This window comes from Kryptolebias marmoratus, linkage group LG2 (genome assembly GCF_001649575.2).
Source record: "Kryptolebias marmoratus isolate JLee-2015 linkage group LG2, ASM164957v2, whole genome shotgun sequence".
Lineage (NCBI taxonomy): Eukaryota > Metazoa > Chordata > Actinopteri > Cyprinodontiformes > Rivulidae > Kryptolebias > Kryptolebias marmoratus.
The window spans coordinates 7,323,612-7,336,861 of record NC_051431.1 but is presented as its reverse complement, the minus strand read 5'-3'; the positions used below and the strand labels follow the sequence as shown (position 1 = coordinate 7,336,861).

Genomic DNA, 13,250 nt, shown 5'->3' with positions numbered 1-13,250 from the left:
TTTTATGTTTGCATGTTGTACAGCACTTTGTAATGCCCTGTTGTTGAAAAGTGCTATATAAAGAAATTTGACTTGGTACCACTGAGGCCTCGACGCTCCGAGCTTCCTGTGCTCCTTCTTCCTGATGTTACAGTCGGTTGGGACTGCTACATCTATCACCACAGGACCACAGGGTCCGGTTGGTTAGCCATCACCTGTTTGTCAGTCTGGATCTGGACGTCCCGCAGTGTCTCAAAGCAGATTAAACAAAAATAAAAAAAGACTGTAAGGCGCAAACACAAACAGCGAGAAAAGCTATAATATATGGGATTTTATTTCAGTTAAGAAATTGACAAGCACTCATCAATCAACGCGGTAAAACATTTGCGCCATCAGTCCAAACTCACGCGACGGCTCCTTAAAATAAATACTTTTAAAAAGGGGGGGGGACGATACAGACAGAACAGACTCAAACCACACGGACAAACGGATTATTTCCAAAAGTTCAGGAGGCGGAAGAGGGTCTGAAAACTCCCAAAAGTCAACCCCGACTCCCCAACACAAAAATAAAACAAAGAAACAAAAAAACAGGAGCTTGTATAAAACAGTTAGGTACTTTTAAAAATACAGAATCTTACAAAAAAAAACAATTAGTTTCGTTTCATTTCTTGCGTCTTTGAATCACTGTAAAATCTCAGCTGGTATCGTGACGAGAAGAGGAGAACGTGTAATAACAAAAAGAATGTGCTTCCGTTTTTACATTAGTATTCACACGTATCACGAGTTAACTGTATCGTCTAAGTCGTCCCAGCCCCGATGAAGGGCTGATCGTCGTCCGCCGGTAACCATGGTGACAACAAAGACTTATATCAGTCCCTGGACGCCCAGCGGGCAGCCCTCCGTTCCGCCCCATCGTCTCTACGGTCCAGAGCGTTCACATTTTACGAATATATAAAAAACAAAATCTGAAAAGCTTTTCTTTCTGACAGTTTGTCAACTTTCAAATGGTCCAAAAAAAAAAAAAAGGAGGAGGAGGAACAGTCATCAATAAGCGGCGATTTCAAGAATACAGCTTACAGTAAAAAAGAAGAAAAAGAAGAAGACGGCGGTGACACGTGGAGCATGCATTTGTTGCTCTGTTCACCCCGAACACCTCATGCGAAGACGAGCTGTAAAAAAATAAAAAATAAAAAAACCAAAAAGGCCACATGGCTTCTTCCTTCACTGTTAAATGCACGTTTACTTCGCCTGCTTAGTTCATCAGCAAACCAACGGAAAGGTGCGGTTTTTTTTTTTTCCTTTTTATTACTGCTGGGGACTCCAGAATAAATATGGAGTCGTGACGAGGTTTCTGCTCCTGAAAAAACGACCTCTGATCGAGTTGGATTCCGTAAAAACACAAGACAGATCCTGCAGTGGGAGGTTAGCTCATTTAAAGCAGCTTTCTCATCATTTTAGGGATTTTTGTCTGGTTTAAAAAGTTAAAAAGCATTTTATTCAGCGAAAAGTTAGATCATTTGACAGCTTGCTAGCTTAGCATAGCGTAAGACAAAAAGCTAATGAGCAAAACCTAAGCTAACGAGCATAGCCTAAGCTAATGCAACTAGCAAAAGGTAATCCAAACAATCTAAGCTAGCAGGAGCAAACAGGAAGTTGGTTTTGTCTAAAGGTTTTTGTATGAATAAAGGAACAAATTTCACAACTTTCGTGGAGTGAAAATTGTTCACAAAAGGCGGCCATGTTGATTTTATTTAATTCCTGTTTGAGGGGACAAAACAGAAGCAGGTTTTAGTTCCAGTGTGTTTCCTGGAATAATGAAAGCGATCAAAATCAAACCACATTTTATGACATTATGAAATTTTTTTTTTCTTTAGCTACGGGTGTCCTGGTTTGTTTGTTTGTTTGTGTTTAGACAAACCCGTCTGTGTTTGTTAAGGGACGTATGACAGCGTAAACCAAAGGCAATCGGGCTCGAGCTCCAGTCTGCTTAGCTTCCTCCTTAAGCTCGCTGATGAAGCAGGTATTTCTACTCTATTGGCCTCCTCTCTGTGCACCGGCTTGATGATGCGCCTCGTTTCCTGTAATCTTTACCATCGGTACTGCAGAAACAACAACAACAGAAGTAGAACTTAAGATAAACACTCTAGGCACTGTTTGATTTCAAAGGCTTTTAGTTGTAGACGGTGATAAAAGGTCAACAAACGTATAAAAAAATACGAATAGAAAGAAACGGCAGAAAGCGACGGCTCTGTGGACCAAACACTTCCTCCTCCCGCCGATCCAGCTCGCGCCAAACGGACTCGCTTCCAGCTCTGCGGTGGGAGGGGCTGAGGACAGGAAGTTTCTAAAGGGTAAACATGTGGAAGTCTTCAAGGTTAAGCGTCAGTTCCAGTCTTTAACCCATCGTACTCCTTCGCGAGCGGGTAAACGGTGGAATCCTAACCCATTATCTTCTGGGGAATCTCTATAGAAGCCTTGATGAAGATGCAGTTGTCTCGGATGTAGTTCCTCTTCTTAATCTCCTCGTGCGAGATGAACTTGGGGTAGCCGAAGCCCAGGGTGCTCTCGTCCAGCGAGTTGCGGCTGCTGCTGGGCTTCTGGAAGTTCTTCCAGTTGGGGTCCGGGTTGAAGGTCTCCGTGATGTGCTGCGGTTTGGACAGGGACGGGTCGCTCTGGTCCAGGATGGAGAACGTCACCTTGTAGGAGAAGGGCCACTCCAGCAGGTTGTCGTACTCGCCCGGCAGCACCCGGATGTAGACGGACAGGTGGGAGCCCTCGCCGCTGCCGTTCCCGTTCAGGAAGGCCGACACCTGCAGCTTGTAGCCGTAGCGGTGGGTGTAGAACGGCGGGCTGAAGAACTCGTGGTTGCTTCGCAGCTTGGCCTCCTGGAGCTTGCGGGAGTAGTCGCTGATTTTCCAGATGAGGACGCCATCGTGGCTGACGGACAGCTCCTCCATCTCCCGGCGAAGCTCCAGGATCTCCTGCCGCTGGCGCCCCACCAGGTTGCACATCAGGGTCAGGTGGGACTTGGTGGTGTCTTCTAGGTGACGGCTGATGGCCAGCTTGGGGCACTGCAGAAGGAGAACGCAGATTTAATACGTGGAGACGATTTCAGTCGAACCTTTTCTACTTTGGATTATCTGAGGCAGCGGCGTCCCGTCCTGGTCCTGCAGGTTTCAGGTGTTTCTCTGTTCAAACTCACCTGAGTGAGGCGTCTGCAGGACCTGAAGACCTGCTGACGAGCAGAGAAACATCTCAAACCTGCAGGACCAGGACCGGACTCCACTGGGCTGAGGGGGAAACTCTAACTTCGATAAACCTGCATTATTTTTAAGTTTACGGCCCAAAGAGCTTCGACGGGGATGTTGTTTTACAAATACAAAGTAGTTGTGAAAAGAAAAAGAGAGGATTTGAAGGGGAAAATAACAGTCTGAATGGGTCTAAAGAAATCAGGACATTTAAGAAAGTCCACATATTAATGTCTTGAGGTCGTACATGAAGCTAAATATTAACAGTAAATGTGTAATATGATAGTTATGTGGGGTGAGAAAATGAATCACTGCTGTGTTTCATTTCCATCAGGCCGTCTGTACATTTTTACACGTCCAGCTTTCCAGATGGTCCGAGTCCAAACAGAGCAACAGAGCTGTCCACGTTTCAACGAATCCAAGCTTCAAAATAAATAAATTCAAAGGTGTCATCGGAATGTGGGAGACTCGCTTGCGTTAAAAACACAGAACTGGATGTCTGGAAACACAAAACGCCGTCTGTGGGAAAACGAAGAACCGGGAGCCGACCGGAGCCAAGCTCCATCCGGACTCTTACTCTGTGTTTGCAGCCGGCGTCTTTGAAAGGACAGAGGACGAGCGCGTTGCCACAGTTGTCCTTCACGTGGTTGGCCAGGTCCTCTCGAGCGATGTTGGGCGTGCCGCACTGGTTTGGACACTGGACCGGGAAGCGAGGACAGTGGTACTGATGGTTCTGTGGAGGAGCAGAGCGGAACGTGAGCCGCGGAACGTGAGCCGCGGAACGTGAGCCGTGGAACGGGACCGAAGACGAGTTCAAAACGAGACTTTATTTCTGGTTCTTGACTAAAGAACAAATAATAATGATTTTATTTGTAATAAATCAGTTCAGTTTCCTGATACAAAACGTCCCGCCTGACTGGAAAACGTGAGCTAAGACTTTTAGTTTCTGCAACTTTTATACTTTTTGAATAATTCAACTTTATTTACAACAATCTTCCCCATAGAAACCCATCAAGAGGTCTTAAATTACTTTAAAAACGTTATTCCCCAAAATCTAAATCAGCGTTTTTGCCCCATTGTTGGTTTCTTTTGCTCCTTTTAGCTTCTGCCTTGCTAATTTTTACTTTTGCTACGGGTTTTGTTAACTTTAGCTTTTAGCTGAGGTTGTGTAAATTTTAGTTAGGTTTTTGCTCATTTACGTTTTCAGCTAGTTATGCTAATTTGAGCTTCGAGCCACTGTTTTGCTAATTTTACCTTTTAGCTTCAATTACGCACATTTTAATGTTTGGAAACTGTTGCGCTAATTTTAGCTGTTAGCTACAATTATGTTGAATTTAGCTTTTAGCTACAGTTGCGTTGATTTTAGCTTTTAGCGACAGGTTCACTGATTTTAGCTTTTAGCTACAGTTAAGTTGATATTAGCTTTAAGCTAAAGGTTTTGCTGATTTTAGCAGGTTTTATCTTGATTAATTCTTTATGAAGAAGTTCAGCATCATTCAGCTAAAATAGTCCAAAATCAAACTTTTTTATTTTCTATACAAATAAAACCAACAAAAAGGGTTAAAATTAAAAGTTTTGAAGAAGAGCCGCTCGACACTCAGCTAAAGAAATTTGCTTCAGCTGATATTCAGAGTTTATGTGCCAGAAGGAAACACTGAAAACCTTCTGAGGAGCCATAAAAAAAAAAAGCCGTTGTGTGCTTTGAATAGGATTGGGTTACAGCACGTCCTGACCCAGTGTGTGTGTGTGTGTGTGTGTGTGTGTGGGGCTGGGGGGAGGGTTGCTCAGCCGTTGGCCAGATGTGTGCAGAAGCAGAAGCAGGTGGCCTCTCAGTGAAGCCCAAACAGGTAAACAGCAGCGACATTCTGCAGCTCCGGGAAGTTTTGTTTTTTTTTCTGTTTGAGGTTTGAAACTGTTTGTTTCGAGCGAATCCACACCTTTGTTTCAGGATAATGACGGGAGGTTCTCGGTTCCGGTTCTGCAGGGAAACCCACCTGGATGGTGTCGAAGACGAACTCCTTGCCGCAGTATTTACACGGCTGTGTGCGTTTGGGACACTCGGCCATGCTGTGCTGGGACAGCAGGCGTCGCATCATCCTCGCTCCGCATTTGTTCTCGCAGTAAACGCTCTCCTGGGGACAGACGCCCTGGTGGTTCTGGCATTAAAAGAGAAAACATTAAACGTGTGTGTTTTCCTTCATGACGACTGGAACGAACAGAATGAGTCATCTCTTTAACTAAGGCAGCACTTCAGAGCCAAGTCAGGCTTAGAAAACAAACATTTTTACTAATTAAGCCGATCAAATATCATTTAAAAGGTGAAAGTTTGTAGAAAATGGTCCTTGAAGCTGAGTTTGTTTGTTTCTGTCTGAAACCAGGTGTCGACACGCCGGCCTCAGCTCCTCCTGCGGCGTTTCAAACGTACGCCTCTTATATAATCGTGGAAAGCATGAGAGGAAGCGCCAGCTCGCCCTGCGGCGGAGCCAACGTGGGGGGGGAGGGGAAACCGGTTTTTACCTCATAGGCTTCTCCGGTGAACTCGCTGCCGCAGAACTCGCACTTGACCTTCCGCTTGGGGCAGTCGTGCTGCAGGTGGTCGGGCAGGTCGCGGCGCGTCAGCTTGACGGAGCAGCGGTTGGGGCAGGGGATCACGTTGAAGGCGCAGGTGGAGAAGTGGCCCTGAGGGAGACATGGCGTTAGCGGGCTGGCTCTGCCCTGAGCCCGCCGGCGGCAGGGGGGCGGGGTTTCTCACCTGCAGCTGCTTCATCTGGCCCGTCCAGCGGCAGCCCTCCTCGCTGTGGATGCAGCGGATCGGCAGCGCCAGGATCTGCTGCTCCAGCTCCGGGTCCGGGTAGATCTGAGGAAACAAACGGGAGACGGCTGAAGCCTCTGAAGTCGGCCATGTTGGATAAAAAAGCAAAACTAAAAGCTGTTTTGAGATCCATCCTCTGGAGCTATTAAGCCTCACAAACTAAACATCACCATCTTATAATAAACAGCAGCGTATATTCTGTTAAATATGTTAATTTTGTTATTAACCACACAACAAACACATTTTTTGCTTATTTTTATCCACAAACTTGAATATTTAACATCAGTAAATAACATTTATTGTCGTTTTCTTCGGTTATTCCCACACAGACTAAACTCCCGTATAGTTTATTTCTAAGCTTCAGCTCTCAGCTTATATCTGTAAATATTAGAGCAAACATCGGCGTAGTTACAGTTCAGTCTGTTCCTGTTTGACTTCAGGCTAAATGTTCAGATTCTTCAAGGCTTTCATTTCTTTCTTTTATTCCTAATGAGCGAATGAGGTTTTTCAGAAAGTCATTAGGCTTTATCTCTCTTCGGAGAGTTGATTGAACGCCAGTATCTGTAAATGATAAAGATTTAATTACTAAGGCAGCGCGTTTCCCGGGAGGTGGGACCGTTTTTAGACGTTGGTGCGTCCTTTGCTACGGCTCGTTCAGCCGAGTCGGGCCAAACGTGACAAATAAAAAGAGTCAGTTTGTCTCCGACCGCATCCAAAAACCATAATTTTGTCACTCGGAAAGGCTGAATGTATTCTTCGAGACAAAAGACAACGTTTTTAGCCGCTCTGAGCCGCACCAAGCTGAATGTTGATACTGGACAGAAGAAAAACAAAGCCAGCATGTTTTCCAGGAAGAAGCCCTCATCAGAGTCCATCCTGCCTCCGCAGTGATAATAAGGAAGTTTATGGGTTTATGGGAGCTTTAAGAGAGCGAAAGACGTGACGATATATTTATCCTCGGTCACAGAACGACGAGGATGAGTCAAACACCCCAAATCCCCCCCCCGCCACGCCATCAGCTCGCCATCCTGAGGATTTACAGCTCTGCACCGAGTGTCCATCTCCCCCCGCCCCGGAGCTCAGCGCTGGTCGAACAGGAAAAGTCACTTTCTCAAAACGTCACCGCGGCCCTGAGAGCCAAACAAAAACCGGCCGTCCCTGATGGATGTGGACACGAGGAACGGGGAAATGACTTGAAGCGACAAGGAGCTGAAACTGAGCTGTTAAAGCTGAAAGTTACGAGCTAAAAAGGCACAAAACACTAGCTAAAAGCAGCAAAATGCTAGTTAGAAGCTAAACAGCAAAAGACTGACTAAAAGCTAACGGATTTTCTGCAATGGATTATAAGACTCACTGTCAATGAATGGTCCATTTTCAAACTTCTGTCATGTACAAGGCGCACTGGACTATAAGGCGCATCGTTGTGCACCTCCCAGTTTGTGCTACTTGGCGCCGTGCTCTATTCAAAATGGAGGATTTCGCTGCTCTAGCGGAGCTGGTTCGCCCGTCTCAGCATTTTTATGATCCCTCTGTGAGAGATCACAAAGATAATCAAACGGCTCAAAACTCACGGAGGGATACTTTCTTCGACGTAAGGGTCAAGTAGAAACGCCTCCACCGCTCGCTCAGGTCCGCTCGCCGTGGGCGGAACCCTGAGCGACTGTAACCGAGCCTTAATGCTGCGAGCGGTGCAGCTTTGTCGTTCACCAAAGTCGTACTAAAACATCACAACTTCTAACATATATAAAGTGCACCAGATTATAAGGTGCACTGTCATTTCTTATAGTCCGGAAAATACGGTAATGTTAGCTAAAGGCTAGCTAAATGTAACGAAACAGTAGCTAATGACAAAAAGTGTGACTATGAGTGAAATAAGTTTTTGTTGAAGTTGAAGCAGAACACTGACTGCATGCTAAAAAGAAACAAAACGTTACTTGAAAGGCAAAAAGTACTAAAATTGTAGCTAAAAGCTAAAAGGTAGCAAAACAGTTGTTAAAAGCAGCAAAAGGCTAACTGAAGGGAAACGTAGCAAACGGCTGATTAGAAGCTAAAAGTGGAATCAGAAGGTATAAAACAGCCGTTCTCCTGAATAATGTTTATGTTGATGTGTTTCTATGGAGAAATTATTTGGACAAATAAGTCAAATATTTTAAAACGTGGAAAAGTTACCAAAACCAAAGGTCGTAGGACCCATCTGCTGAATGAGCTGAACGGCTAACATAACACGAAGCGTGCAGCAGCAGTCAGGCCGCAGTCTGAGCTGAACTCGACTCGCTCAAGGAGCCGGCGCTCGTTTGCAGCGAAGAGGAAGACAAAAGAAAAAAAAATCCTTTAAAGCCGAGCTGAACCCGTCTCATTGTTCCAGCCTCGGACTCTGCAGGGAGACGACAATAATGACCTTTTAATAACTTAGTCGCTGGCAGATCGGGCCGGGAGGTGGGGGTTAAGCTGTTTGCTTCAGCTCGGAGGGGAGGGGGAGGTTATTCTGTCTGCTGCAGCCATTTTTCCCGGCCCGTCGGTTCGACTCCAGCAGCGACTCCGTTGTGTTTGTGCACGTTTCCCAAGGACGGCGAGCGGCGGCCCTGACAGGAGACCACCAGGACGCGGTAATCTGCAGGCGACCGGGAGCCTGGGAGAGCCTTGGTAAATAACGTCTGACAGGTGCGCCGGGAGCACATTCTGATTCACTGCGTTTAGAGGACAGACGAAATTTATGTCCTCCTCTGGACGGCGAACGGCTCGGTGGAGTGCTCTGAATAAACGATCCCGTTTAGGGGAATGAAATGCAACCTGTAACTCCGGGTACGGACAAGTTTTACGGCCTTTCCGTTTTACAGTAATTCGCTGAGCCGAACGCTCGGGTTTTTTTTTTTTTTTTACTGCGGCGCTGTAAAGTCAAAGTCACGATCTGAGAGAGACAGCTGTTGTTCAACCCGCAGACAACAGGACATCACTTCCTGCTCCTGCAGCTCAGGGCGCAGACGACGTCGAGGCGCGTCGCTCTGAACAGGAATGAAGTTGTTTTCCAGCACTTCCTGTTCCTTTCTTAGCCGTGTTTGTTTGCAGGTAGTTAATGAATGATTCTGACAGAGAATAAAAAGGAATGCTGACTGTGGGTGAAAGTTGGTATCGTTCTAAAAACCAAAGGTCCACATTCCACCAGCTGACAGGTAAAGACAGCAGGACATTTATTAACCCGACCTCTGACATGTGCCTCACTCATCGGCATTTCTGTCATTTCAGAAATCGCAAAACCTCAGAACCACAGGAAGTGGAAACTAACCACAGCTATTAGGTCGCCTCGCGGCACAATCTCATTAAAGTATATTCTGCTTAATGGCCTAATGATGGAGCTCCTCTTCATCCCCTTCTCAGCCGGGACCCACGCCTCAGGACCGAAGGTGAGGGTCGAACCGGAGCCGGAGCAGAGAACTCTAAACGGCATTTCTTCGCCGCGGCGGAGCAGCGCGGCGCCCTCGCTGCTGCGGGCGAAGGCCCAGATCTGATCCGACGGGAGACTCCCAGATATCTGAACGTCTCCGCTTGAGGCCGGCCGGAGCAGTCCTCCATATTCCCAGTTCTATCTGTCCGTACACTATACAGCACACGTGTCAAACTCAAGGCCCGCGGGCCAGATCCGGCCCTCTAGTCTGGGACAGATCGAGTCTCTGATTCTTATTTTGCTTAAAAAAAAAACTGAGCCTAATTAGTGAAGAAACCAACAATATATAGTTTTAATTTCTGTATGATCAGGTTTTTGTTGATGGCTTTTTAAAAAAATCTATTTTAATGTTAAAAAATTAATTTAAAATCTGAGTGAGGCGTAAGAAATGACCGCTAATGATGTGCTTTTTGAAGTTTGATCTATTTGTCTGTGTTCATTAAAGCATGTTTGCTCTAAATTCTGTATAATCTGTAACTGGGAAAAGGTCACTGATATTTCTATATGAATGATTTGACGTAATACATCTTAAACCAAGGTTAGTTTATGTAATTTTTAATAAATATTGATCGTGATTGACCCTTGGCCAGGACCAAATCTTTAATTTTGGCCCCCTTGCGTCACTGGGTTTGACACCCCTGGTTTACAGTATCTGAGACAGAAGTGATGGAAAAATGTCCATCTGGGATTTGAGTTTAGCTTCACTCACCTGTAAAAAATGTCTCTATATCTACTGCAGGTGAGACACCAGCTACTCAGGAGAACTGCCGGCAACAAAACTAAGAACTAATATCTGCATTGGCTTCGTTTTTTTTTCCAAACAAGCGCTTATATCCGTGTTTTACCTTGAGTGGTTTTCACCTGGCTGAATGTGAAACACGCCTAATTAAGATGTTGGACCTAGCTGTGGTTAAATGATGTTAGGGTTCGGGTGAGGTTACCCAGATGAATGCTACGCTCACATTTCTGAATTTGCACAAACGTTTTGAGCCTAATAAACAGCTGCTAGTTTCAATCCTGGCTTCAAGCAGCAGCTGAAACGGCTGCAGACTCGTTGTTGAGGAGCGTGTCGTGCTTCTTCCTACCTTGGCATAATCTAAAGGCAGCTGATCCTCCGGACACTTGAAGACGCCCTCACTGCAACAAAGATAGAGAAAGATTGTGTTATTACTGTCAGCACGTTGAAAAAAAAAGAAGGTAAATAAGGGAAGGTTTAGGGGCTTCAAATGAACCATCAACCATTCACGAACCAAAATAAATGAGTCAGACGATCAACTCTGACCTTCGAGCAGAGAAACGGCTCTTTTTGATGCTCTGTAAGTTTTCTTTTTCTTTCAAAATCAGCCTTAATCTGAGAATTTCTCTGACTCATTGCCGGATGACGTACAAAACACACACTCACACGCACAATGAAGCAGATCTGTGAGCTACTGGCTTTAATGACATTTGCTCTTTAATGCACTTCCCCTCAGAAACGCAGAACTGTGCTGAAAATATCTTCTGAGGCAGAAGAAATGTCATATTGAGGCCCAGTCTGTTGATATAACACACACAGAAACTGTTTCGGGCTCCACGTTTTAGCTTCTTTACATATTTTCCTGTCGAGTTTTCCATGAAGTGCTTCTTTCAACACGACAGATAAATGCCCGAGGCTCCTCTTTAGGAAAGAGCCCATTTGCCGATGTGGTGGCGGAAGGGTGAGAGACGTTTCTGTTCTTTCATTAAAGCCAAAAGCATCACATGGACTCTCATTTGACCACAGCCCTCCTGTGCAAAACCCTCACTGGTCTGTTTTAGGGGCCAAATGAGAGAGCATCCCGACTCGTTGGGGCATCCACCCGCCCAGTTTCTCCCCCCGCTCTAACCGCCGCGCCGCCGCCGTCGGGGCAACTCCTCTGAAACGACGACCCTGACGTCATCAGTGGATATGTGCGCCCGCAGATAACGAAGGCAGCAAACATCGGGGGGGGGGATCTGCTTCCAGCTGCGAGTCGAACATCCCAACGCTCGAAGGTTGCCAAAATAAAAGAGGCAATCGGTGGCTTATCTCAGGAGACGCTAGCGGTGTTGTGGGTTGTCGAAAGTCAAAGGATCTGAGGTTTAATCCGACTTCCTGGGCAAAGAAAACCTTTCCCAACCATCGCCATCCCTAAATTACACTGCAGTTAACAAAGAGACAACCCTGCGGAAACAGTGGATGTTTGCCCTTCGGAGCTTTAATCTGGGTGGCGGTGTCGCCCGGCGGCAGCTCCCAGAGGAACAGGAACATGTGACAGAACGGAGGGGTGCCGAGGTCAGGGCTGGGAGTGAAGGGAGGCTTGATGAAACGAGCGGAGGAGGAGGAGGGGGGGAGGGGAGGGGTTAATGCACGACCAAACAGCAGTAATTCTTCTCCATTAGGGTTACTGTGTCAGCAGGGAGCTGCGGACCAATTAACAGACCACAGCCGGCTGCAGAAGAGGGTCAATCGATTCGAAAGCCGAGAGAGTCCAGTCAGCATCTTGCGCGCGTGCAAAATCGTTTCCAGCGCCGAGGAGCCGCCGCGGAGAGAGCATCGACTCCATTCGAAGCGACAGGGTCTCCGCTCTGGACAGGGGACAGCCCGCAGGCCCGGTCCCGGCCGGGGGGGCCTTGCGTCCCGAGACGCAGCGAGGCAGACAGGCGAAAAAGAGCCGAGTCACGAGCTGTCAGGATGATTTCTCCTCCGGCCGCACGCCCGTGTCCACTAAAGACAAAACCGCTCGACTCTCTGGTGAGTCGTAGCGGCTGCGCCTCCCTGACAGCCCATTAGGACTGAACGGTTCGGCTCACGCTCACAACTTCAGCTCAGTTCAGATGATCTCCTCTGACTAATACTTCCTCTAACCCAGAGGTGGACAATCCTGGTCCTGGAGGGACACCGTCCTGCGTGGTTTCTCTGCTCCAACACACCTGATTCAGTGATTAAATCACCTCTTCATGTTCTGCAGAAGCCTGTTAATGACACTGATTCAAATCAGGTGTGTTGGAGCAGAGAAACAAGGAAACCACGCAGGATGGTGGCCCTCCAGGACCGGGGTTGTCCATTCTAACCATTCTGCTCTTTCTAACAGGAACAAATCAGAACATGAGCCGCGACCTACAGCAGGACGAGGACATGGGCGACGTCCCGCTTTGAGGAGGTTCTGCACGTGTTCTGGAGAACCACGGCACCGCTGCAGAAGTAAAGCCCATTCCTTGTTGAAAGCCTGCCGTGAAAAAAAAGCTCCGCAGAACCAAAGGAAGACGCGGGTTCAAACCGAGTTTCTCATGGATGTTGGTGTGTTAGAAACCTCCGGCCACCATTCGCCGTTTGGTGGACGAGCATCCAGGGAGGAGTTCATCAGCGTCTCAGTGCTGCGGTGGGCCGTCACCGGGGAGCAGCTTAAGGCCGGACTACGTAAAGTACAAAACAGTCACCTCGTTAAAATTTAATCACCTCCTTCTGTCCGTTCAGCTGCTCCGCTGCCGAAACAAACAAGTACGTTCAGAGCCAGACAACACTGCCGCTTTGTGTCAGCTTAAACCCCTTTCCCCCTCTAACCGCCCCCCCACCCAGTCCTCAAATCTTCAGATTAACCAGCCGTCCCATTCGTCCGGCCGATACGAGGACAGCCGTCACAACACCAGCTCCTCCCAACATCCCGGGACCCCAGGGTAACCTGGAGAGCGGCTCTATCGACTAACAGAGAGACTCCTAAACAAACGCCCGTGTTTGCCGGAGCGGCGGGGGGGGGGGGGGGGGGGGGGG

At 47.3% G+C, this 13,250-nt stretch overlaps 1 protein-coding gene across 2 annotated transcripts in view; it reads right to left on the bottom strand.

The window, feature by feature from the left end:
- Nucleotides 1–1,209: 1,209 nt before the first annotated feature.
- traf4a (tnf receptor-associated factor 4a) overlaps nt 1,210–13,250 on the bottom strand; it is a 31,796-nt gene continuing 19,755 nt past the window's right edge. For both annotated transcript variants that reach the window (XM_017435294.3, XM_037981092.1), the window contains exons 2-7: nt 10,567–10,618; nt 5,980–6,084; nt 5,745–5,906; nt 5,222–5,383; nt 3,805–3,960; nt 1,210–3,050 (exon numbers count right to left, since the gene is read on the bottom strand). In XM_017435294.3, coding sequence (XP_017290783.1) covers nt 2,418–3,050; nt 3,805–3,960; nt 5,222–5,383; nt 5,745–5,906; nt 5,980–6,084; nt 10,567–10,618 — 1,270 coding nt within the window. In that variant the 3' untranslated portion in view covers nt 1,210–2,417. The remainder of the gene's footprint in view (nt 3,051–3,804; nt 3,961–5,221; nt 5,384–5,744; nt 5,907–5,979; nt 6,085–10,566; nt 10,619–13,250) is intronic.